This window comes from Sciurus carolinensis, chromosome 12 (genome assembly GCF_902686445.1).
Source record: "Sciurus carolinensis chromosome 12, mSciCar1.2, whole genome shotgun sequence".
In the NCBI taxonomy this organism is placed as follows: domain Eukaryota; kingdom Metazoa; phylum Chordata; class Mammalia; order Rodentia; family Sciuridae; genus Sciurus; species Sciurus carolinensis.
In genome coordinates this window covers 115053923-115079716 of record NC_062224.1, presented here as the reverse complement: position 1 = coordinate 115079716, position 25794 = coordinate 115053923, and the positions used below count along the sequence as shown (strand labels likewise).

Here is a 25794-nt window from a genome sequence, read left to right as displayed (position 1 = left end):
AGTCCGTCAGTGCTATTCATATTAAGACCTTGAGTCCGTCAGTGATATTCATTTCAAGACCTTGAGTCCGGCAGTGCAGGGTAGGGAACCCAGCAAAATTGAGTCTACATAGGTAGATGCAGTGGTACCAGATTGTTTGTGTGGTGTGTGTTATTTTTGTGTTAGTTGTGTGGTTTGTTTTTGTACTTGGATTAGCTCTTAGTGTTGTGAAATTTAACCATGGGAACAGAACTGTCTAAAATTAGAATGCAACAGCCTCTCAGAGAGCTGCTGAAAAATCACGGAACTCCGTTAAAAGTAAAAACAGCTCGAACGTTTCTTGATACCATAGAAAAGGTTTCTCCGTGGTTTTTAGATGAAGGGTTGTTAAATATACCACAGTGGGAGCAGTTAGGAGAAGATTTGCGCACAAGCTAGCTACACTCAACCACACTGGCATCCTGCCAGGCGCCATCTTGGCCTTGCCACACCTAGGCCAGGGGTCCGGCCGAAACCCCGACAGTGCTTGCCTTGCAAGCACAAGGCCCTGGGTTCGATCCCCAGTACCACAAAAAAAAAATAAAAAATAAAAAAGAAGGGGTCCTGACCTGTTCCAGGAATGAGGGAGTTACCACGAAGGCCCCAGGTCCCGCAGGGCCCCCGCTCCTCCCTGCAGCGCCTTCGTTTCCTGTTCTCCTCAGGGCCCCAAGGTGCATGCTCTGCAGACCTGGAGCTCCTGGAGGGCAAGGCGCCCGTGGGTTCCAGACCCCTGAGGGCCACACGCGCCCACCCCCGCGCTGCCGCCCAGGGCTCACCCGTGTACTCGTGTCTCACGGTGTGCCCCACGATGCCACAGAAGACGATCCCGCTGGCCACGCCGATGGACACGGTGCTGGCATGGTGGGGGGGAGACAGAGAATGAGCACCTTAACAGAAAGTCAGGTTCAAGAACGTCAAGAGCCCAGGGAACCCGGGGAGGGCAGGGCGTGGTGAAGGGGGCCCAGCAGGCCACGCCCCCAGAGGGAGGGGGCAGAGGCACAGGACTGGCCCAGTTCCTTTCCTCCTCTGTTCCAGGGTCTTTGCAAAGAAAGGGTCAGGGACCCCTGGTGGGATCAGGGTCAACACTCACTGGATCTTGTGGACCTGAGAACAGAAGTCGAATATATCGACGGCACTCTCCAAAGCATGCGAAACCTCGTCGGGAGCCTTTTCCCCTGGGAAGCCGAAGACGCAGAGGAAGGAGCAGCCCTGTGTGGGAGAGTCAGCGGACCCGCTGGCACTGGACTTGCATCCCTGGAGCGACTTTCAGTCTCTGGGTGGGACTCGCTCCTGCTTCCTCTCACATCGGTTCCACCTCTAGTGAATGTCACTCAGCTCCCAAGCCCTTGCTGAGTCCTTGCTCCCGAGGTGGCCAGTGGTAAGGAGCCCTTTGGGCACCCTCCCCTGCCTACGCTGTCCCGTGGCCAAGGTCTCATGCCACAAATTGTAAGTTTACGTAAGAGGTAGCACAGAGCTGGTCCAGCTCTGCGATCAGAAATCGGCCTTCCCAGCTCTGGATGGAGCCCTGCACAGTGATGTGGGCCCACAGGCCCAGCCGCTGGAGAGGCAGAGGAAGGGAGGATGGCTTGAGCCCAGGAACTAGAGACCAGCCTGGGCAACACAGCCAGACTCCTTCAAAAACAAAAAAAGAGGAGAGGCAGGCAGTGAGCCAAGGATCAGAGCTGTTCAGGGACTCACTGGGGTCACCCAGAATCCTGGGGGCCACGCCTGCGAGACCGCACAGACTTTCCCGAGATCCTGTGCTCTCCGATCCTCCTAAGGAACACCGAACGCCCTGGAGGGCTCCGCTGGCCCGAGCACTCCCTCCGAGTTCCCACAGCCCAGTGGGCGCCCCCGCCCAGCCCCGCGGGCAGAGCGCCACTCTCTGCGGCTGCCTCAACGCAAGGCCCGCTGAGTGCTCATTGGAAGAGCGAGCGAGCAGATGTGCCGATCAAGCGCTGTGCTCTGCAGATAGGGAGGCAACTCTCACTACCCCTTCTCGGTCATCTGTTCACCGCAGAACAGAGAACAAACTAAGTGCCCGACTGAGGGCCCTGCAGGAGCACTTGAGAGCTGGAGAGGAGCCATTTCCTCCCCACCACGGATGGAAATGCCGATGCGGCAGGCGGGCACCGCTGGAAACCAGCTCCTGGGCAGGTAGGTCACTAGGCTTGGGACCTAGATCCTGAGAATCGCATGACGCAGTAGGTGGGAGCCAAAGGAGCAGGAGAGAGCTGAGCATGGTGAGCGGACCAGGGAGGCAGACCCGGTGGGTGTGAACACAGTCCCCACGTGAGCATGAGTGAGACCTGGCCACAGCTACAAGACGGGGACCATGACAAGAGCACCTATGGCTTGGAGCGGTCACGAGGAGGAGAGGAGTTCATGTACGCCAAGTACCGGGAGCACTGCCCGGAGCCAGCAAGGGCCACGTCCACGTGTGAGCTGCTCCGACTCACACAGACACTGACATCTCGAGGTTAAACTTCCACTTGTCTGCTCCCTCCAGCTCCCCAGCCGGCTGGCCACGCACCCTAACCTCAACCGCTGGCCGCTTCCCACCCCTTAGCTCATGTGTACCTTGTCGAACATGAAGACTTTATTGATCTCGCCTCGGAAGACCTTCAGGACAGAAGTGATGTGCACACAGGCATCCTGGATGGCCGAGCCTATGACTTCCGCTTTGTCTTGCTCTTTGAACATCAGGTTCACAAACACAATCGTCACTGGGCGAAGCTCAGACAAATAACCCCCAAGTTGTTTGTCGTCGATCTGCAGGGTAGAGAGCAACTTTCTGCAGCGATGGATCCCTCCTGACAGCGCCACCCCCGTCCCACACCCAGATTGTCCCTGGAGAGAGGAAAGCAGCCTCTTGAGAGTCCAGGAAGCTGAAGCCGTCCGTCACAGCCCCGCAGAGCCAGCCAGCTGGAGCTGAGCTGTCGGAAATGGCAAGCTCCCGACTCTGAAGGTGGGGTTTGCACATTTGCTGATTTTTAGCCAGCACTCCATCGCCCCAGTTACTAGCTCCTGCATGCCACTGAGAACTCACGATAGGAGGAGAAGTGCTGTTCTTTTGACCTCTCTTTTTTTTAATGGTAGGATAAGAATATCATGCTCAGGCTTGGAGATGTAGCTCAGTGGTAGAACTCTTGCCTAGCAAGTAAAAAGCCCTGGGGACCATCCCAGCACCTCCAAGAACAAAAAGGGTAATGTGTAATTCAGCCTTTACATAGTCTGGTGGCTTCGGGAAGATTTCTACATTACATCCACTCTATCTTCAGGCAAAATAAAGTCAGTTTTATATTTCCCATTTTACAGATCAGATCACAGAGGCACAGAGAAGTAACACAATTCTCCCAAGGTCCTGTGTGAAGACGCAGCAGACGAGGACCCAGACCTGCAGATTTCACTCCGCACGGCTCCGGCACTCGCGTCCTGGCCCCTGTCCGCGGCAGCTCACCCACAGGGAGCATGGAGTCCTGGGTGTGGTTTGGAAGTCGGGACCGCAGCATCTGGCTGCTCTTCGCCAGGTGTTTGTTCATTATCACCCTGCGAGCGACCCTTTCCCTGGGAGTCACCCCTTATCCCTTATCCCTCCTGTAGACCTTGCTCTCAGCCGGTCGCGGCTAACAGAGCATGATTTCTTACGTCCTTTGGGGCGATGGCGACGGTGCAGGAAGTGACTTTCCCAAGGGCTGGGCAACTGCAGGCACCAGCACTGACCGCTAGGCGGGAGATTCTAGGGGCCCCTGCTTGGCCTGACTGACTGAGGATGGCTGGTGGAGATGGGATTGTCCCCAGAAGCTCCTGCTCCCGCCCTGGCTGCAGGCAGAGACCCTCTCTTCAGCCTGCGGGTCTCCTGCTGCTGAGCTGTTCTGCCCCCTCCACCCCAACCCCTTGCGGGCTGACCCCGGACGGTGAGCCCGACCTCCATGCACCACGAAGGCCCCTACCCGCAGGTCAAGCTTGTCTTACAAGAATTTCCTGTAGGACACAATTGCATTTTGACAGGATTAAAACCATAGAAACGAAAACTTGTACCCCATTTGTATACAGTGAATCAAAATGCAGTCTGTAAAAATAAAAAAAATTAAAAATTTTTTAAAAAACCCACTAAAACAGACATACATTAGGACGGTGCATAGCCTTTGCCAAAACCATGGTACTCATTCAGACCAGGGTCCAAACCCTAACACCACCTCTTATAATCTCTAGAGCATCAGTTTTCTCACAAATACAATGGGGTTATGCTGGGCATGACAGTGCACGCCTATGATCCAGCTGCTTGGAGGCCAGCCTCTAGAACTCAGCGAGACCCTGTCTCAAAATAAAAAATAAAAAGGGCTGGGGATGTAGCTCAGTGGTAAAGCGCCCCTGGGTTCAATCCCTGGTGTCTAAGTAAATAAAAAAAGGCCATGGCAGAGTGACTGGCATGTGGTGGGTGCTGAGAGTTAGTTATGATTGACATGGCTTAATGTATTTGAAAGTCCAGGTCTAAGGAAGGGAGGCTCAGAGGCCAGGGCAATTAAAGTGCTCTAACTACCTACGTTGTTAAATCTCACAAGGAATGCAAGAGACTGGGGCGCACAGGATAGGTGCTCCTGTGCTCCTGCGTCACCTCTTGCAGTCCCTGCTCTTTGCCCAGTTACATAAGGCAACACGGTCCTGGTTGGTGCTCTTTTTAATTTTTTTTTTTTTTTTTTTTTGGTACTGGGGATTGAACTCCATCAGCCCTTTTCAGTACTTTATTTAGAGACAGGATCTCACTGAGTTGCTTAGGGCCTCCCTAAGTTGCTGAGGCTGGCTTTGAACTCGGGATCCTCCTGCCTCAGCACCCCGAGTCTCTGGGATTACAGGCATGCGCCACTGCGCTGGCCTCTGGTTGATGCTTGTTATCATAGTGGAGCTGTGAATAAGGCCGCTTGTACCTTCTTTGTTTCTGCAATGCTGGGGCTGAACCCGAGGCCTTGCAGAAGCTACGTGAGTGTCTGCACCGCAGAGCTACACCCAAAGTACCCCCGCCAAGTAGGGTCCTGATTTAAGCAATGTATTTTGAATTTGTCATCTACATATACAGAATGTCCTCAATCCACTGGATCATTTTAGTAGCTGCTAGGTTTTATTTATTTATTTATTTATTTATTTATTCTTTTCAACTGTCCAAGATCTCTGACATCTCTAAAGCCAAAAAATTCAATTATGAAAATACCTGCTTTGAAATGTTTTCCATCACATACTTTTGTAGGGACATCTCCAGTTTGGGATCGGAATCCAGGATGCAGGCAAGTCTCAGGAAGTCTAGGAGGGCAGGAGGAGGGGCGGCTCAGCAAGGGAGGCCTGCTCCCCAGGCCAAGGGAACTCCAGGGTGCTTACAGGTTTCCTGGAATTCATTTGCATGTAGCTCTAAGCCCTGGTCTCACTGTCATTATGATTTGGGGCTTGGGGAGGACGGGAGCCTCTGAACTTGATGTAAAGCTACTGCCACAGGGGATGGTAAGGGGCAGGAGGGTCACCAGGGAGGAGGATGGAGTCAGGATGCAAGGACAGCAGGATCAGAGTGGGGTTGGCCTCTGATCTCAGGCTGGTGACTGGAAGGAAACAACAGGAGGCATTGTTTTGGACTAAGCTCCTGCCTGGGACCCTGACAGACCAGGCTAAAGTCAAAAGGGAACACTCTCAATGAAGTTCCAGGTCCCCAAGCTGACACTGATTGCGTATCTGACCTTCTGGAAAAATCTCCCAGCAAACCAGTTTCAAATGGCACAATAAAATTCCCTCTGCTTAATCCGTACACACAGAAAGGAAACTTGAAGCAACCTGATGCTACCGGTTATTTTTCTGTTCCGTCTCCTTGTCTCTGCTTCTCCAGGAAAGTAATTCTGAAATGACCAGTTGGTTTTTTATCCTTTCTGCTCCCGTGAGCCCTTTTCTCTTTACAAAACCAACTACAGTTGGCTCCACTCATCAGGACACTTATTCTCTTTTATGGAATAGGGTGTTGCTTGATTCTAAACTGGCAAACTACAGTCGATAATAATCTCTAAATCGTTGTAATTTTGTCCTTTGACAAAGAAGTGGAGAAACAGTGTCAAGAAAAAGAATAACCTGAGATTAACCACCTAGGGTGAGGCTGGAGAGGAAGCCATGAAGCTGGGTGTTACTGGCGGTCAAGGTGGACCAGACGGGGAAGAGGGCAGAAGCTTGAGGGCAGGGAGCCAAGGTCAGGAGCTCAGCCGAGGCTGTGCCCGTCGCACCTGCTAAGGAGGCCCAAGCAGGAGATCGCTGGAGCCCAGGTGGAGATGACCAGAGCAACCCAGCCCACCCAGCCTCTAAACAGTTAAAATAAATAACAAATAGAAGACTGAGGAGCAGTGAACACAGCCAGGCCCTCAGCCGGTGCCGCCTGGGTGACTGGCCTCAGGACGGGGGAGCTGTCAGGGTTAGGTCGGATTCAAAGAGGTTTACTTTTTCCTTCATCGAGGGAAACTGGGCAAAGGCCTGGAAGAAGAGGAAGGGGCTCCATGCCCAGGGAGGGGCTGCTGCTCAGAACCGCTGTTCTGGGGGACGAGAAGCATGTCCCCCGTGGCTGGGGAGGACCAGGCGCTGTGCTGAGGAGTGCAGCCTCGCGGGCCCAGCCGGTGCGCTGTGCACAGACCCTACCGACCACAGCCAGGGGTCGCCCACACCAGGGTACTTACTTTTGTGTTCACCAGGGTAATAATCCATGAAGGTCATACACTTCGTGAAAAACTCCTCAAAGTTAAAAGAAGGGGGTGGTTTTAAGAAGTTAACCTGAATAAAAGAAAAGGAGGAGCGTTCGCTTGTTCTGAGGGTTATCTGGTCCCTAGGCGTGAAATAGTGATTGGCGTTCTTAAACACAAAAGATCTTTAATTTATAAAACTGAACATTTAAGTAAAAAATTCAGAGACTGGGGGCGTAGGTCAGGGAGAGCACGTGTTTGCCGTGTGAGAGGCTAGGTTCAGTCGCCAGCTCCAGAGAAAATCCCAACGGCTTCTCCAACTGTGTGTTAAGATTTCAATGTTCCCCCAGGCACCATGGCCTGCTACAATTCCAGCAATTGCGGGGGCTGAGGCAGGAGGACCCAAGTTTAAGGCCAGCCTCAGCAACCTAGCAAGACCCTGTCTCAAAATAAAAAATAAAAAGGACTGGGGCTGTAGCTCGGTGGTAAAGCACCCTTGGGTTCAATCCCCAGTATCCCCTTACCCCCGCAAAAACAACAAAAGATATAAGGGTTAGTCCCCTGGAATGGCCCTCTGTGCATCTGGGTATGTATACTGAGCATTGAGATCTTCCTTTTTTTAAGAATTCTTAGTTTTATTGATATTTTTGGTACTGGGGCTTACACTTTTTTTTTTTTTTTTCCTTTTTGCGGTACTGGGGATTGAACCCAGAACCTTGCACTTATGAGGCAAGCACTTTACCAACTGAGCTATATCCCCAGCCCCTGGGGATTGGACTTTACCACTGAGCTATATACCCAGTTCTTTTTACTTTTTATTTTGAGACAGGGTCTCACTAAGTTACTGAGAGTCTCTCTAAGTTACTGAGGCTGGCCTCGTCCTCCTGCCTCGGCCTCCTGAGGCACTGGGACCACAGATGTGCACCACCAAGCTCAGCCTCTGGAGCATTCTACCCTCCCTGCCCCCAAACGCATACACTTGTTCGACAGTGAAAAACATCGGGCAGAACTGAACACAGGGCACTCAACAAACTAGCAGCCCAGTACCTTCCAAGTGTCAAGGTCACAGAAGACCAGGAAAGACTGAACAACTGTCACAGACTGCAGGAAGCTGAGTGAAAGAACAAGCAGGTACAAGAGGAGATCTTGCACACCCCAGCAAGGATGTCGGTGAGCACCACTGTGCCCACGCTGACTTCCGCGTTTGGGCTTGCATGTGAGATGTCTACGTAGGGGAAGCTTGCCAGGCACCTGTGGCGCACACCTGTGATCCCAGTGACTTGGGAGGCCGAGGCAGGAGGATCGCAAGTTGGAGACCAGCCTGGGCAACTAAGTTAGAGCACCTCGGTCTCAAAATAACCAAAAGGTCTGGGGGTGCAGCTCAGGGGTGGAACCCCCTGGGCTCACTCCCCAGCACCACAAAGACAACACGACAGTGGGGAGCTGGGGGAGGACCGTGTGCAAACTCTATTTCTACGACTTCTCTGAAAGCCTAGAATCAATTCAAAATTAAAACCATTTTGGAAGGTGTGAAAGTTCCTGAGCCAGCTGGATCCCGGCGTGGGTGTGCGCTGCAGGAGTGTGGGATGGGTCTGGTGGGGAGGCTGGGGAAGGACGCCCTGGCCCAGCGCCTCCCACCTGGGCCCTCATCCCCTGAGGCTCCGTCTTCCCTCCTTCCGCACAGCACGCAGCCCTTGCCTGGCAGCTCCGCTTTCCTCCCTTTTCTCTCTCTGAGCACAGGGTACTGGGATGGAACCCTAGGGTGTTAACCAGCGGCCACATCCCCGCCCTTGTTCATGTTTTACGTTGAGTCAGGCCCTCACTGACGCTGAGGTGGGCTTTGCACTTCCCCTCCTGCTGCGGGATCACAGGCCTGTGCCGCCACGTCTGTCTTCAGAGCCCTGATTCTCTACTGGCCATTTGCAAGGAGAGCTCTGGGCAAGGTAGAGCCCTGTCCTCCCTCCCGTGGCCTTGCTGCCACCACCTGCCTCCCGTCCTCCCCCAGGGAGCCTCACCCTGGGTAGGAGTGTGTTGGGCAGTGACAATCAGGGCCAATGGCTGCCCTCAAAACCACCCCTCCGCTGGTAGGTAAAGCAGATCCTTCCTTAAGCAAGGCCACTTACCATCCCCTGCCCCCGCCGAGGAGCGTGATCCCCCAGTTCCACCTCCTTAGCGACCCACAGTACAGCCGGCCTTTCCTCAGCTGGCCAGCCCGGCTCCTGGACCAAGCCCACTCAGCGTAGCCCAGACTGACGCCGCCCGTCCGCAGCCCAGGAGCGTTGGCAACTCAACTCTGGCGTGGACTGGCAGGGCGCTCTGCAGGCAGCAACGTCACGCCTACCTTCACGGCTCTCTGATCTGGGATCCTCTCAATTTCAATCATGCTCCGATCACAGAGCTGCCAGCAGTTGGGTGACAGAATGACATCGTTCATCCGCGCCATGTTCTGAGCAAGGCGCACATCATCCACCGCCTGACCCATCACCAGAAAGTAGTTGCGTGTGTCATTTCCAAAGACCAGCATGGAGATGTGGCCGGCAGCCAGCCCTGGCAAGCGGGCGAGCAACAGGTTGGCACAAGTTCTGGGTTTGTCCCCAGCAGCACAAGCTGTTGGAGAAACCAGAATCTTGACGACCCTACCTCAGGCAGAACCTCCCCTCTACCACTCTGTGTCAGGATCAGAGTGCCCCCAGGCTCAGGCCTTCCAGAATGCCCCATCCCTCAACGCTAGACAGGGCAGCACGAGGATGAGCCCTGCCGTGGCACTGCGGTCCCCAGATGCCCCGCCAATCCCCCTTGTCTCCAATTTATTGACACATATTTACCTAACAGTCCTGATTTGGGGAGGACTTTAATTTTATCAGAGATCGAGGCTTTAACTAAAATGAAATCTTAGAGTCCCACTTCAGACAATGGCCAGAGGGGAGGGGACAGAAGTCCTGAGGACTGGGGCCCCCATTGCTCTCAAGAAAGGCTACGGGTCAGTCTCTCTGGGTGTTAACTTGGAAAACAAAGAGGTATTTCTTTTTCCACAAAAAAAAAAAAATGTAATTTATTTGGAAATTTAAAATAACAGCAAAGGGAGCAGAGGTGGGTTGGGTGCGGCGGCGCACACCTGTGATCCCAGTGACTCAGGAGGCTGAGGCAGGAGGATCACAAATTCAAAGCCAGCCTCAGCAAAAGCAAGGTGCTAAGCAACTCAGTGAGACCCTGTCTCTAAATAAAATACAAAATAGGGCTGGGGATGTGGCTCAGTGGTGGAGTGCTTGAGTTCAATCTCTGGTACCAAAGAAAGAAAAAAAAAGAGGGGGGCAGAGGTTAAAGCAGGTTGAGAAACAGCCCATTGGATGACCTCTGACGAGATCATCCCACCGGCTCTGAAGCGAGAATCCTGGATTCCCAGCTGTGTCGGGCGGACGCTAAGATTGCTCTAGCTGTGACTCCTCATTTGCACCCAGAATCTCATTCCTCGCCCATGAAGTGGCACGATGGTGCCTGCACCTCATACCTGGGGACAACGGTCAGAATGACTTGGCATGTCCGCAGCCGCCCTGCGTCTGACCTTAGAGCCTGCACAAGCTTCTGTTGCACATCATTCTCAGAAGCGGGCAGTGTCACTGCTGAGTCCGCAGTGGCGAGCCACCCTCGGCTGCGCGCAATGCTGCTGGGTCTCGAGAAGCAGCAGGACAGAGTGACGCCTGCAGAGGTTCTGACGAGGGCCCTCTGCTCCGGGGTGCACGTGCGCGCTGCCTTCGGAACAGTCTGCGGGCGGGCGCTCGCCTCCAGAGCCAGCCTGGTCCCGCCTGCCCCGCAGCCGCGGCTGCCCAGGCGCTCACCTATTTTGACGCGGATGTCCAGGCCTTCTTCAGCCTCCTTGGCCTCAAACAGCCCGTGGATCTCCAGGCTGCACTTGATCACCACGGTGATGATGTTCTTCAGCTGCTTCCGCTCCACCTTCCACAGGGCCAGCAGCGCGTCACCTTTGGGAGAGACACGCGGGGCGTGGGGCCTGTCTGGAGGTCAGTGCTTCTGTGAGGTGTGCGCTGGCCCCGCCCGTCCTCCATACCTGCAAACTTCAGGATGTCTCCTCCGAACATCAGCACTTCTGAGGAGAGAGGGCAGGAGGTCAGCGCACTGCTCCCGACTGGCGAATGGGCCCGGGTCACTCCCGCCTAGTGCAGCGGCCCAGGCGCAGCCGCTGGGAGGGCCTTGCTCTCAGGACACCCTCTCGTCAGACCCACTGGGGCCTCCAGGCTGTAGAAGGAGCACGCTGGGCCACGGCCTTAGGGCTCCACTCTGTGCCTACGGGGACGGCCACCCTCCTCTGGGGACAAGGGAAGGCTTCCCCAGGTGGGCTTGTGTGCCCACATGTGAGCCGGGTGACAGGACCCCCGAGCAGAGGATGCAGCAATGGGGAGATCAGTCGGCATGGGTCACTGCCCGCTTCTGCTCTGTTTAGACTTTGTGGTGTGAGGGACATTTTCCCTCTGCATTGGCTATCGCCATGGACTTGCTGAGAGTTCTTGAGCTCAGCCGGTGCAAAAGGAATCAGGCCCGATGGTGCTGCCGGGAGCCGGAAGTGCGGCCTGGCGGGGGCCTTAGGGCCGGCGGGGCACTCGGAGCCGGATGGCAGGCACTGCGGGCCTGCAGAGCGCCCCACGGGAGCCTTCCCTCCACGAACAGAGCGACGTTGCAGCCCAGACACTGGTGGAGGGGGCAGGGCACTGGACTCTGCCAGGGGCTCCGGAATGTACCGTCAGGAGACAGCGCCCGCGCCTGGGGTCAGCCCCCGGCTACCGCTGCACGCTCTTGTTTCGGGTTATACGGACCCTGGCTTTTGACCCTGGCTTTTAAAACTTGAGAAAGTGCCGAGTCTGAGCAGGATCTGCTGACCTTCCCTGGGGCGTCTGTGCTGGTGTGGGGTGTCCGCACTCCTGCTGCCTCAGAGGACAGTCGGGGAGAAGGAAGCGCGCTAGGCAGCTGCATCGGCCACCACAGGGAACAACAGGGAAGAAGCGATGAGTCAGAACACGCTCCAGCCGAAGCCCCGTGGGAACACTTACTCTCCACGATGGCACTTATGTAGTAGTTGAGGATCTCCACCAACTGCTCGGCCCCGCGGTCCATGTACATGGCTGTGCTGAACTTCTCGGTCATCGCCGTGAAACCTGAAACAGAAGTGAGGCTGGTTTTCTTGGCTGCTCAGAGGAAGCAGAGCCAGAAGATGCAGAAGATGGCTAGATTGAACGCAGAGGCACTCTACGCTGAGCTGCACCCCACACAGGGCCTCACCAGGAGCGGGAGCACACACCTGTAATCCCAGCAGCTCTGGAGGCTGAGACAGGAGGATCAAAAATTCAAAGCCAGCCTCAGCAACTTAGTGAGACCCTAAGCAACTCAGTGAGAACCTGTCTCTAAATAAAATACAAAAAAGGGCTGGGGATGGGACTCAGTGGTAAATGCCAATCTCTGGTAGAAAGAGAGAGAGAGACAGGGATTCACTAAGTTGCTGAGGCTGTCTCCAACTTGCCATCCTCCTGCCTCAGCCTCCTGAGTTGCTGGGATTACAGGTATGCACCACCGCACCTGGCTCAGAGCTTCTTAACGGTCTTTTGGCTGGTCAGCTGTCACACAGGCAGCCTCCTCTATCTGTGTTCATTATTTTAGGGGCCAGGGAGAGGTTCCAGATGGCTTTTTCTTTCAGACTCTCAATTTGCACAGTGATGACCGAAATTCCTTTAACTGGGAACAGAACTTTCTTTCCAAGGGAATGAAAACACAGGAATTTCAAACTCTTTTGAAGAGGAGGCAGGTTTAGTGTTGAGATGTAAACACGTAGGGGATCCTCTCTGAGGTCACACTGATGGGGATGTGAGTGGGGTTGGGCAGGAGTCAGTGAGACGGGAGTGGGAAGCCCTGCCCACGGCTGGCAGCGGGGTGGGGAGGACAGGAGGCCCAGCCCAGAGGCTGCCTGTGTCCTGGAGGAGGGCCAGAGAGGGCGCAGCCCTGTGCAGCTGTGTGCACCCTCCTGGTGCCGCCCCGTCAGCACGTGCCTGAAATGTCCACGAACATCAGGACTCCGTCGAAGGAGTCCAGCGAGGGCAGCTCCTGGGAGAAGTCTCCGTAGACGACCAGGTCTGGGAGGTGGGCGGCGATCCTGACGATGGCCCGGTCCTGCGGCTCCTCCTCTCGCGTGGCCATGGTCACCACCAGTGTCCAGGACTTCCGGGTGACAGGAAGCCGTCCTCCAATAGGCCTTCTGGAAAGAAAGGTTGGGGGACGGAGGGAGTCTGACCTATTCCTTGGCTCACTTTCCTATTTCTGGATTTTGGGGGGTACTGGGGATTGGGCCCAGGGGCACGTAACCACGAGCCACATCCCCAGCCTGCTTTCTACATTATGTGGACAGGGACTCGCTGAGTTGCTTAGGGCCTTGCTACATGGCTGAGGCTGGCTTTGAACTCGTGCTCCTCCTGCCTCGGCTCCCGAGCCTCTGAGATTACAGGCGGGCCACAGCGCCGGCCTATGGCTTGCTCTTCGCCGGCTTTGCTCCCACCTGGGCTTGCTTATCCAGATGCCCGGTGGTGACAGTGGCAGAGTCGGGGAGTCACCCTCCAGAGGACCCCTTTCTGTGCAGAAGGAAGACCCTGGCACACGACTGGCCCTCCAAGCCCCGGCAGCCACCATTACCAAGTGGGCGAGCCGCTGGTGTCTCCGCGGCGGGAAGCGTGGGCTTTGTTTGTGCAGATGAACAGCAGTGCTTTACAGACAGGCGAGCGGCTGAGTGAGTCCAGGTCAGGGTGGGATACAGAGCGGGAGCAGCGTGGCCGGACGCAGAGGCCTGGGCGCCCCGTCCGCGCTGAGGGGGGCGGGCTCCTGGGTGAACTGCTGGAAGAGGAGCTCTCGGGCCTGAGAGTGGAAAACCTCCCGGCCGGCCAGGGCCCCACCAGGGCTCCGGCTTTTCCAGAGCAAACCAGTTTCTGAAAACCAGGAAACTTACCACAGAAAAAGAAAAACAGCTATTTTCAGTTTCATCCTGGACAGCAGGCAGGAGCCGGTTAGTAATTTCAACCAGAAGCAGCTCACATCGGGATGCCGGCTTCGAAGGAAAGAGTAAGACCACCCACCACATATGCTCCTTGCACTTAAGGGAAGCAATTCTTTTTTTCTTTTTTTTTGCGGAGGTGGGGATTGAACCCGCAGCCTTGTGCTTCCAAGGCAAGCACTCTACCTACTGAGCTACATCCCCTGCCCTTAGCAATTCTTTTCTTGGCAGGGGCGGGGTGGGATGGTACTGGAGATTTAACCCAGAGGGGCTTTACCACTGAGTTACATTCCCAGACTTTAGATCTTTTTATTTATTTATTTATTTATTTTTATTTTAAGACAGGGTCTCACAGAGTTGCTTAGGACCTCACTGAGTTGCTGAGGCTGAACTTGTGATCCTCCTATCTCAGTCTCCCCAGTTGAGCAATTTCTCTCAAAGTCAGGGAAAATGTTAGCATATTTCATGGATAAACTTCAGAATGTAGAGAAACCTCTAAAAATGAGTACTACATGTTAGATATTTGGTAACCTTTAAAAAGGAAAACTGGGGGCCGGGTACATAGCTCAGTGACAGAGCATGTGCTCAGTATGTATGAGGCCCTGGATTTGATCCACAGAACAAAAGAAGAAAGAAAGAAAGAAAAAAAAGATGAGAGAAACTCAATGTCCAGAATCAGCTTAGACTTAGGGAAGAAGTTTAAGTTAAGAAAACTTCAGAGGGATTCTTTGGCTTTATTGAGGGCAAAGAGACTAATGAGGAATAAGGACCAAGTTTAAAATCCACACTTGTTTCAGTTTTCTCTGCCATGAGAATCAAAAAGTATGACAACTATTGCTGAACTTCTTTTTTAAAGGTGGCTTAAGCAGTAAGGTGCTAACTAGTAAGGTGTAGCAGGGAGAGTTCCACCCTGGCGATCACATGCAAAGCTGGTAACCCTCGAGAAGGCACACCTGAGACTCCAACACCCAGGTCGCCCTTCCTGGCCAAAGCGGCTCTTGCCTGTGCCGTACACGGGCCAGCGGGAGGGAAGAGGGCTCCTGTCATCTGGGGAGCACAAGGGCCTCCTTTCCTGAGCACATGGGGACCATGGGCCCTGTGCAGATGTGACCCAGGGTAGAGCCTGCTTCTCAGCATTTCAGAAGACCAGGCTACGGGGGCTTCTGGAAGACAGAGGCCGTAGGGACAAGACGTCTGCCAAGGTCGTCCAGGTCACGCCCCACTAACACCTGACCCAAGCCTCAGGGCTTATTTCTTGTTTATTTCTTGCTCCAACCACGGGCGCTGTCGGTCTCCGGGCTCTCCTCAGTGGCTGCGTTCACTCTGGGCCCTTCTCTTGGCCCTTCTCCTGAGAACAGGACATTCTCAAGGCAGTGGGACAGCAGGCCCAATGGGTGGACCCACTCTCCTCCCAGCAGTAACACGTTTGGCTCACGACACTGACCCAAGCATGTGACAGGAACGCACCTCATTTCAAGTAGGCAGGAAAGTACACGGACCAACGTACCAACGCACCACGGGTGCAGCAGGAGAAGGTGCGGGCATCTGCGAGCAGCCTCAAGGTCACCGGGCTCAGCAGCACGTGAGCACCGACTTCAGAAGGAAGGGATGAAGGGGTCGGCAGGACTCTGCCGGGAGCGAGCTGCCCTCCCTCCCTCCTTTCCTTTCTTTTCTCCCCCCACCCCCTCTCTCAATGGAGTGTGTTATTTGGGGTGGCCTTCAGCTCCCTGGCTTAAGCAGTCCGCCTGCCTCAGTCTCCTGAGTAGCTGGGACTATGGCCCATTGTGACTGACTCATTTTCTATTTTTTGAAGGACTAGTAAACTTTTAAATCATGAGAATGTTGTAGACAAAGTGTATCTTGACTCGAACAAAGCATTTGACCAAATTTTTCATAGACTTGTGAGTAGAATACAAAATTATAGAAATGATAAAAATACTATTAGCTGGTTAACAATCATACTAAATGATATTGGGAAATGTTTCATTATCAACTCAGAAGAAGCCTCCATAGGCATGCTGGAGGACTTTGATAATGATATAATTGAAAGATAAAATAGGAAATTAACCTAAGTGGCTGTTTTGGTTTGGCTATGAAGCACCTTCCAAAAAGTTCACATGACATCTCAGGGAGCAAAGCTCAGAGGTGAAATGATCAGATTATGAGAACTATAATCTCATCAGTGGATTACTCCATTTAATGGATTAAAATTTGAATGGATTAGTGGGTGGTAAATGTAGGCAGGAGGGGCATAGGTGGAGGAAGTGGATCACTGGGGGACATGGCCTTTGACTACATCTGTTCCAGGACCTTCCTTTCTATTTCCTGGCTTCCAAGAGCTGAGTGGTTTTCCTCTACCATGCCATTCCGCCATCTTGTTCTTGCTTCACCTCAGACTCAGAGAAATGGAGTTGGTGGCCATGGAGATCTGATACTATAAGCCCAAATCAACGTCCTCCTCTAAATTGTTCTTGTTAGGTATTTTTGTCACAGTGACACAAAGCTGACCAACAGAGTGGCCACTGACAGATGAATGGATAAAGGAAACGTTGTGTATATAGGAACAATGGAATACTGTTCAGATTTAAGAAAGAAGGAACTTCTGTCACTTGGGACAACATGGATGATCCTGAAGGATATTATGTTCAGTGAAATTGACCAGGCACAGAGAGACAAATACTGCATAATCTCACGCTTACACAGGATCTAAAAATGTATAACTCATAGAGGACTGGGGTGGGGCAGGGGCATGGGAAGATGTTGGTCGAAGGGTACATTTCAGTTAGACGGGTCTAGCCTACAGCATGGAGACTGTAGTTATTTATGCATTGTACACATGAAAATCCCCATCTCACATGTTCTTACCACAAAAAATTGATTTTTTTTTTTTTTTCGGTGCTGGGGATCGAACCCAGGACTTTGTGCTTACAAGGCAAGCACTCTACCAACTGAGCTATCTCCCCAGCCCCTTACCACAAATAAGAGATAAATATGCTACGTGATAGGTGTGTTGATTTCCTTGATTTAATCAGTTTGCAATGTATACATATATTAAAACATCATATTGTATACCATAAAAATGTACAATTTTTATTCGTGAATTTTACCTTGATAAGATTGAGAGGGAAAACAAAATTTTAAAAATATCTGGAGGGAAAAGTAATGTACTAAACCAAGATCTTAACTTTTTTTTTTTTTGGTGCTACAGATTGAATCAGGGTTTTGCACATATTAAGACATGTGGTCCTCCTGCCTCTGCCTCCTGAATAGCTATTTAGAGGTTTGTTTGTTTGTTTGTTTTGGTTCCGGAGAATTGAACTCCAGTGCTTTGCTACTGAGCTACATGTCCAGCCCTTTTTGTTTTTTATTTTGAGACAAGGTCTAAGTTGCCTAGGCAACTAACAGAGTCGTGATCCTTCTGTTTCAGTCTCCCCAGTCACTGGGATTACAGCAATGAGCCACCACGTCCAGGTAGCTATTTAGAGTTTTTAACAAAATCAAGTGGACTCCTGTAATCCCAGTGACTCAGGAGGCTGAGGCAGGAGGATCCCACATTTGAGGCCAGTCTCTGCAACTTAGCAAGAACTTGTCTCAAAATAAAAAGGATGTAGCTCAGTGGTGGAATGCCCCTGGGTTCAGTTCCCTGTAATGGGAAAACTGCGATGCTTTTAGAAAATTCAGGCCACCTTGAAGCACATCATTAACTATTTTAATAAAGCTATTTGGTTTTATGGTCAAGAAAAAAATCCAATTGCATAGCTTACGGTTTGAAAAACTATATTTATTGCAAATTAATGCTTTGAAAAACCCTTTGATTGGAGCATAACATAGATGTAGGAAATGCACGGATCATAAGAGATAGCCTGTATTACTATCCAGCGAACAAACCCCGAGACACCCATTTGTATTGCGGAAGAGGACGTGGCCAGCGTGCCAGGAGCCCTTCCCAGGGCACCTCGATGCCATGCTCCCTTTAGGCAGCCTCTCTCTTGATTGATGGATTTTTGATACTGGGAATTAAACCCAGGGTCACTTTACCTCTAAGGCACATCCCCAAGTCCTTTTTATTATTATTTTTTTTAAATTTTGAGACAGGATCTCATTTAAGTTGCCCAAGCTGGCCTTGATTTGTGATCCTCCTGCCTCAATCTCCCAAGTCTCTGGGATTAGAGGCCACTGTGCCTGGCTGCTCTTGATCTCTGATGCCATAGTTATTTACCAGTTTTTAAACTTTAAATTATTGAAACCATACCATATTTCTCTGCCCCCTGCCAATGTCTTGATATTCATCCTTGGTTGTGTCTATGTCAATAATTGTTGATTTTCACTAGTGTACTGAAATTCGATCACCTGATTACACCGCAAAGTGTTGGTTCATTCTGCTGTTGACTGTGGTCTGTTTCAGCTACTAGGAATAAGGTGTCTGGGAACATCTTACGCATGTGGACTGTGAACGCCTGGCTGCATTGCTCCCGGGAATACGACTATGGCAGGAATTGCCGGCTCACAGGATGCGTGTACACTGAACCTTAATTCATCTTTTTTTTCTTTCCATTTTGGTGTTAGGGATCTACCCAGGGCCTCGTGCCTGCTAGGCATTGCTCCACTACTGAGCTATCCCAGGCTTCAGGCCAACAGAGTTTGCCAAACAGCTTTTCAGAGCTGGCTGAAAGCAAACTGTGAGTTCAGCTACTGCGTACACAACCAGCATGCACTGCTGTTTCCAGAAGTTCTCGCCATCTTGCTCCTAAGTGCTGACATCTGGTTTTGTGCTTCTCTTTCGTGCTAAAGTGATTGAGCACCTTTTCATGTAGGGGCCACTTAGGTGAGGTGCAATCTTGAGGTACCCAGGCAGTGTTCAGAGCTGACCCAGACTGAACTTGGGTTCAACCAGCCTGCTTTATTTGAAATTCATTAACTGTGGAACATGAGGAATGATGGGAGAGATTGGAAATGTCAGGTCAGGAGAGGACATTTGGGTTAACATGGTAGTTGTCTTCGAATATTCAGACTGAAATGCGAAAGTCAGGGGGTAAGTAGGAGACATAGGTCCTCACACCAAGTCTACTGAGGCCCGTGCAGCCAACCAAAGAACCACCCACTGGCTCCCTGACGTAGGGATTTTGTTTGGCTAAATGAGAATCCTGCTGGCCGTGGTGATGCTCATCTGTAATCCCAGTGGCTCTAGAGACTAGGACAGGAGGATTTTGAGTTCAAAGCCAGCCTCAGCAATTTAGCAACCCCATCTCAAAATAAAAAAGAAGGGGCTGGGGATGTGGTTTAGAGTTGAAGTGCCCCTGAGTTGGCATTTTTTCTTCGGTGAAGGGAGCAGGTTCACTGAGGATAAGTGACCTTAAACAGCGGATTTCTGGAAAGGCTTCTGCAGTGAGCGGTGCAGCCCCGGAACTGAGACGGGAGAGGAACCGGGCAGAGGGCAGCTCGTGCCTGCCTGCCAGGGCGCCCTTTAACTTGTTCTCATTGGCTACTGTCCATGAGACGGCCAGACTGTGCAAATAAAAGTACAGGATGCAGAGCCGCCTGCCGGGAGGGTTTTTACAAGTTAGTGGAAAGAAAGATGGTGGCTGATTCCTTTTTTTTTTCCTTTCATTTGTTGTATTTGGAATTGGATCCAGGAGTGATCTACCACTGAGCTACATCTCCAGTGCTTTTTATTTTGAGACAGGTTGTCCCAAAGTTGCTGAGGCTGGTCTCAAATTTGAGATCCTCCTACCTCAACCTCCTCAATAGCTGGGATTACAGGTGTGCACCACCAAAACCAACTCCATTGTTTTAATTAGGGTGAATTGAGGACAGATTTTTTTCTAAGTTTATGAATAAAGCAAGAAAACTAGGTGCATTTTGATTGAAATGACAAGTGAAGGAATATTTTTGTTCATGGGCTTAAAAAGCAGGGATATCTTGTTGGGTATGGTGGCCATGCCTGTAATCCCAGTGACTTGGGAAACTGAGGCAGGAGGATGGCAAGTTTGAAGACAGCATGGGAAAGACCTTGTCTCACATTAAAAAAAAAAAAAAAAAAAAAGACCCCGGGGTTGTAGTAGTGCCCGTGGGTTCAATCCCAATCCCCCTTCTCGGCCCCCAAAAGGCAGAGACATTTAAAATGCCTGGGAGTTTTTCTTATGAACAGTCACCCATGAGAGGACACTAGAAAGTTTCCACTTTAGAGTAATCCTGTATTAAGTTCTGCAACATTAGAGGTTGGTTAGTAACAGAGATGTGTGCTTTCTACAGATATGGAGACATTGCAATTCTAATCAAGACCAATTTGTGTGAAGGATTTTACATAGATTACCGCATTTAATCCTCCAGACTACAGTGAGTTAGGCTCAGAGGTGCTGACTTGTCCCCAGCCACACTGCTGGAGAAGCCAGGTCTGTGGGACTGGAGAGTCCACGTTGTGTCCTCTGGTCCGTCCGAGCTGGAATCCCATTTGTATAAGCTTTATGACACTTTGGGGATGTGACGACCCAGAAAAAAGGTGTATTTCATCTCAGAGCACTCAGAACACGAATCGACGGCATTCCCCACCCTGTGCGGCCAGTTCTACCACAGGTAAGGCAGCAGCAGAGTGGGCGCTATGGAGGCGTAGAGGCAGCCAGGAGAGCGTGCATCCCACCCTGCTTAGGGAGGGCTCGGCAGCGCCCAGCAGTGGAAACTGCAGAGCAGTTAGGGATTAACACTATCCACTGTTTCTCTCCATCTCTTCTAGAACTTTCTAAAAGAGTTCAGCTTATGTTCTACTTTCCATCGACATGCCAACCGAGCGTGGCGGCACCTGTCTGTAATCCCAGTGACTCAGGAGGTTGTGGCAGGAGGCTCTCAAGTTCAAGACCAGCCTCAGCAACTTAGCAAGATCCTGTCTGAAAATAAAAAAATAAAAAAGACTGGGGACGTAGCTCAGTGGTAGAGCACCCCTGGGTTCAATCCTCAGTCCAACAAGAAGCGGACTCATGCTGGGTGAGTGGTGGGGCTGGGCAGGCGGAAGGCAGGGTGGGGACAGGCTGTGCGCTCGGGTCTCCTTCTCTTCTCTTCTGAGTTGCCACGGCATTCAGTGTCCATAAGCTTGAGGTTCGCCTCCTACATGAAGGCCCCTGGTTTTCTTCGGTCCTGTGCACGTTTTGTCTTCCCCGAGTTGTCCATCTGTTTCTTCCGGCACCTTCCTGCCACTCAGGGGTAGGCACTGTCAGTGACTGAGGAAAGGACGCTATTGCCATCACTGAGAGGTCGCAGCGGAGGCTGAGGGTGAGCAGGATGCCCAGCACGGGTGGCACCGAAGCCCTCGAACCTCTGCCCTCACTGAGCCCTGCAGGCGCGACAAGCCTGACCCCCACAGCGCTGTCCCGTCCTGGCACCCCGTTGGCGTCTCCCTCCCAGGTGGCTGCCGGCGCCCTCCCGGGACTCGGGCTTCCACGTACCTCTGCTCTCCAAGGCCGAGGCAAGCCAGAGCCTACAGGGGGCCTGCATCCCGCAGGAGCGCAGAGGGCAGGGGCCTGGCTGGCATCATTCGGAAGACAGCAGGAGCGCCATGTCTGTCCACAGCCAACCCACAAAACGACAGTTTCGTCTGACAGGAAAACGACAGTTTTTCATCTCCCAGGCCAACCCTCCTCTGAAGTTCATTGTTGCACGTGCCCTGAGCAGGCTTCTGATTGGCCGCCCTCCCCCACCTGGAGTGGCCAGGGACCAAGCACTGGCTGGGCCTAGGGTTCCCTTGTCTGGACGTGGCGGGGTGGAGAGGGGAGCCTGCCGTGACCCCAAAGCAGTTTCCCAGCGCTTCCCAACCCCGTGGAGGGCGACTGAGGCCAGCGAGAGCAAGCTGGCGCCTCAGTCTTTAGGCAACAGGGTGGTCCCACACCTAGGGGGCCTTGCTCGAGTTTGTCACCCGTGGTCTACCAGAGCCTGAAAGCATTACTAGAAAATTACAGAAGAGCAAAGTCCTGATTTTTCAACTGTAGCTCTGCGTAGCGACGGAGTCTCGTGCTGCCCCATTCCGTCCTGTGTGGGACAAGCAACATCCCTTTGTGTAGAGCATCCATCCCGCATGCGCTATTTCCTCCCTGGCAGATGAGACAGACCACACGCACTCACACTCACACACGATTCCTATTGCAATGTGTTGTCAACCTCTGTGATAAATATTTAATTGATGAATCAAACTTTATCCTGGGCCTGGATGAACAGGAAGACGATAGTTTCAAGCCTCCACTGGGATCTTGGAGCACTCACCTCAGATAGGGGGCAGCTACTGTTGACGATGGCTTGTACCAGGAACATGGAATTTACCAGTTATACGGAACTCAAAGATTTCTGAGGTGAACTTTGTTCTTGAGGAATTACATACTTCTGAATGATTAAGTGCATGCTTCTAGCCAAATTTACCCCAACATTTTGATATCCCATGTGGTGCTAGATTTCTTTCTTTTTTTGGTACTGGACATTTAACCCCGGGGTGCTTTACCACTGGGCTTAATTTTTATTTAGAGACAGGATCTCACTAAGGTGCTGAGGCTGGTCTCAAACTTGTGATCCTCTTGTCTCAGCCTCTCTGATTGCTGGGATTACAGGTGTACACCACATGCCTGACTTGAGTTTTCTCTCAAAACTGACACTGACACTGACAAAATGTTTTAAAAGGGTGGCATCTTTTCTAACAGCTTAAATCATGTTTTGATTTTCTAGACATTCTTATGAATATCACAATAATTAACACTTAAGGGCACATATGTAAAACCTGAATTAAAAAATGCAACTGAAAACTCAAATGTTTTCAAATAAACCCAGACCTATAATTAAATTACTGTGCATTTCAAAATGTTTTGAAACATGGTTGCCTTGAGGGAAAACAAAGGTTCACTTAATTACGTTTGCTGAGTAAAATTTTGATACGGTTTGTATCTGGAATATTCCCACAAACACTCATCATGTGTTAGAAGCACGGTCCCCAATGTGGCAGGTTGAGGCAGGGCGTGTAGGCAGCGAGCCGAGCAGCTTCTCTTAGCAGGTCCTTCCTCCATGTCCTTCCTCACCCGGGTCCGAGGGACGGATCTGGCCCTTGATGGACTGACACCAGGAACTAAAATGAACTCTTCCTCCTCTCAGTGTCTGAATTCTAATTTGTTCTTTTATTATGTGTCTGAGTTGTTTTGTCAGGCATTTTGATCACAGCAATGCAAAGCTGACTGGCTCGTGGCCTCAGTTGTGAGGACCAGTCTTAGAAGCACGCCTCCTGTAATTAAATGGACCCCTAGAGAGAGAGCCGTCTCAGCAAATGCCAGGGCTTTTTTCTGTTTTGTTTATAAATAAGTTCCAATAGACTTTGTTTTATAAAGAGGAAACTTGGCTTTCAAGTCAATCCTTGTTAACATTCAACCTTTTACTGTCATTTAAACAACTTAAAAAAAAATCTGTTTACTATGGAGAAATGCAGCATTGATATAACTTGGATCGGTATTTCCTTGAAATGAACATGAAACCACAAAAAAGGATTATGTTAAAGGCATATTTTTTGGTAGCTAAATTCAAACTTCCTAAGTCTAAAAAGGTACTTTTGAATCTATGTTCAATTGTTTACTATTTTGTGAATTTTGTATATATTTTTAATACTCAGCATGAAGCAGGCACTGCTAACACAGTCTCAATTCATCTTCACAACAATCCTATGAAGTCAGTACTATCATTCCTGTTTTACTTTTGAAAATATCAAATCTGCCAGGGGCAGTGGCACATGCCTGTAATTCCAACGACCCAGGAGACTGAGGCAGGAGGAGCTCAAGTTTGAGGTCTACCTCAGAAATTTAGCAAGAACTTCACCAACTTTGTGAGACTGTATGTCAAAATAAAAAATGAAAAGAACTGAGATGTAGCTTAGTGGTAAAGTGCCCCTGGGTTCAACTCAGTACCTAAAGAAAATACCAATCTCAGAGACAAAGGTTAATGAAATCTGTCAATATGTGCTAGAGGTGAGTTGAAGCACATGGCTATCGGATCTGGCACTGAGAAAACTTACCTAATAAAGCCATAGGAAAGGACTTGTTAGAAGATTGAGACAGAATTCAACTCAACTACACTAAGTGATTTGATCAAGTGATCAGTACCACTGTGGAAGATCTTTTCATGGAGTTCAGTATCTACAGTGAGAGTTGGACTTCCAGTACATGAATTATTCTAAGTTTTTAAAAAATTTTTTTTAGTTGTAGATGGACACCATAACTTTTATTTTTATGTGGTGCTGGGGATGGAACCCAATGCCTCACACGTGCTAGGCAAGCGCTCTACCACTGAGCCACAACCTCAGCCCTCTTCTAAGTTTTTAAGAGTAAATGTGTATCTAATCATTAGATTGAGTTCCAAGTGCAATAAGTTTTTGACAGGATATATTTTAGAGTCATCTAATTTTTAAGATTCATAATGAGATAAAGAGTCTGGGGGCAGAAATGATGGGTGGATTGTCAATGTGTTTCTTTTTCTCCCCCACAGTGGTGGGGATGGAACCCAGGGCCTGGTGCATGCTAGGCAAGTGCTCCACCACTGAGCTGCACCCCAGCTCTGTGGATGATTTGAGGATTGCTTGTGATTGCAGTCAAAAGTGACAATTTGACAAAGAGTGCTTAGGAGGCCACAAGGCAAAGAGCAGCTTTCCATGAAGAGGAATTGAAATACCAGCTCAACATATATTTTAATAAACTTTTCCATGTCTATGTCCCATCTCCTGTTTTTCCTAGATGCTTCACCTTGGAAACACATATGCTTAACAGCTGAATTTAACGGTGTGGCTTATGGAAAGATGGCAATAATCTGGCAGCTGAGACCTCTTCACTTTTGCTTATGTCAAAGTCTCTATTTTCCTCCTCAAATACAGACTATGGTGAAGGGACAAATGATAAAATGCAAGATTTTCAACTGCTAGTGGCCAGTTTTCATCAGTCGTAGTACATTGCACTATTTAAGAAGCTCTTGATACTGTGTGTCAAGAATGTGTGTTTAGCATGTAAAAGGCCCTGTTTTCAATCTACCAAGTTATTTTTCTTGCTTATTCAAATTTTGAAATAACTGGCTTTGCTTATTCATCTGACTATAGTTCTAATGAAGATCAACTTCATTAGCACTTTTAGAAAAAAGTTCCGTACTCAAAATTGAAGCCCAAATCAAAGAGACCTGCATAATTCTATATGGCCGTCTCTCCTCGCTTTGGAGAAAAAGGTCATGACATACACAGGAATCTTCCTCGGGTTCCAGAGGCTCTGCTAGGCACTCAACTTGCTCAAGTCATAGCTTATTCATCACAGAACTGGGACTCCAATTCAGGTCTGTCTGACTCTCAGCCTTTCCTGCCACATTACATTAGTTACAAACTGTAATTTACACATCGAACACTCTTCATGGCTCAGGCACTGTGTTAAAACATCATCTCACTGGGTTTGAGGTCAGCCTGGGCAACCTAGCAAGGCTCCGTCTCAAAAATTTTAAAGAAATTTAAAAAGGAATGGGGATGTAGCTCAGTAGCAAAGTGCCCCAGTACCAAAACAAAGCAAAAACCAAAACATCTCCCCTAAAAAAAAGCCCCAAACAAAACACATCTCAACTGATTTTTATAAGACTATTTTTAAATCAGTAGCTGTAGCCAGATATGGTGGTGCACATCTATAATCTCAGCAACTTGGGAGACTGAGGTAGGAGGATCACAAGTTTGAGACCAGCTTGGGCAACTTAGGAAGACTCTCTCAAAATTAAAAGGGTTAGGAATGTAGCTCAGTGGTAGAGTGCCCCAGGTTTAATCCCCAGTCACCTACCTCTGCCACCCAAAAAAGAAAAAAAATTCTACAGCTGTAAAAGAATTTCATATAATATGCAAAATAAATAAGTAAAATCAAGATTCTTCATGTCAGGTTAAAATGTTCTCAGGTAGCATGAGGTCATTCTATGAACCCCTCCACCACCCATTTCTCACCCTCCTCAATATGATTTCCTTTCACTTAAGCTACTTGATCAACCTTAAACTAAATAAGCAGA

At 50.4% G+C, this 25794-nt stretch overlaps 1 protein-coding gene and 1 long non-coding RNA gene across 2 annotated transcripts in view; both read right to left on the bottom strand.

The window, feature by feature from the left end:
* Adcy10 (adenylate cyclase 10) overlaps window positions 1-13778 on the bottom strand; it is a 60617-nt gene extending 46839 nt beyond the window's left edge. Inside the window, exons 1-11 of the mRNA XM_047519805.1 lie at window positions 13410-13778; window positions 12773-12978; window positions 11783-11887; window positions 10786-10824; window positions 10556-10699; window positions 9061-9266; window positions 6717-6810; window positions 5228-5316; window positions 2599-2790; window positions 1109-1227; window positions 795-871 (exon numbers count right to left, since the gene is read on the bottom strand). Coding sequence (XP_047375761.1) covers window positions 795-871; window positions 1109-1227; window positions 2599-2790; window positions 5228-5316; window positions 6717-6810; window positions 9061-9266; window positions 10556-10699; window positions 10786-10824; window positions 11783-11887; window positions 12773-12920 — 1213 coding nt within the window. The 5' untranslated portion in view covers window positions 12921-12978; window positions 13410-13778. The remainder of the gene's footprint in view (window positions 1-794; window positions 872-1108; window positions 1228-2598; window positions 2791-5227; window positions 5317-6716; window positions 6811-9060; window positions 9267-10555; window positions 10700-10785; window positions 10825-11782; window positions 11888-12772; window positions 12979-13409) is intronic.
* Window positions 13779-19291: 5513 nt separating this feature from the next.
* On the bottom strand, window positions 19292-24763 carry LOC124961553 (uncharacterized). Its single transcript, XR_007104283.1, has 2 exons — window positions 22012-24763; window positions 19292-21349 (listed from the first exon to the last, which is right to left on the bottom strand). It is a non-coding gene; the product is annotated as an uncharacterized LOC124961553 (long non-coding RNA).
* Window positions 24764-25794: the final 1031 nt, after the last annotated feature.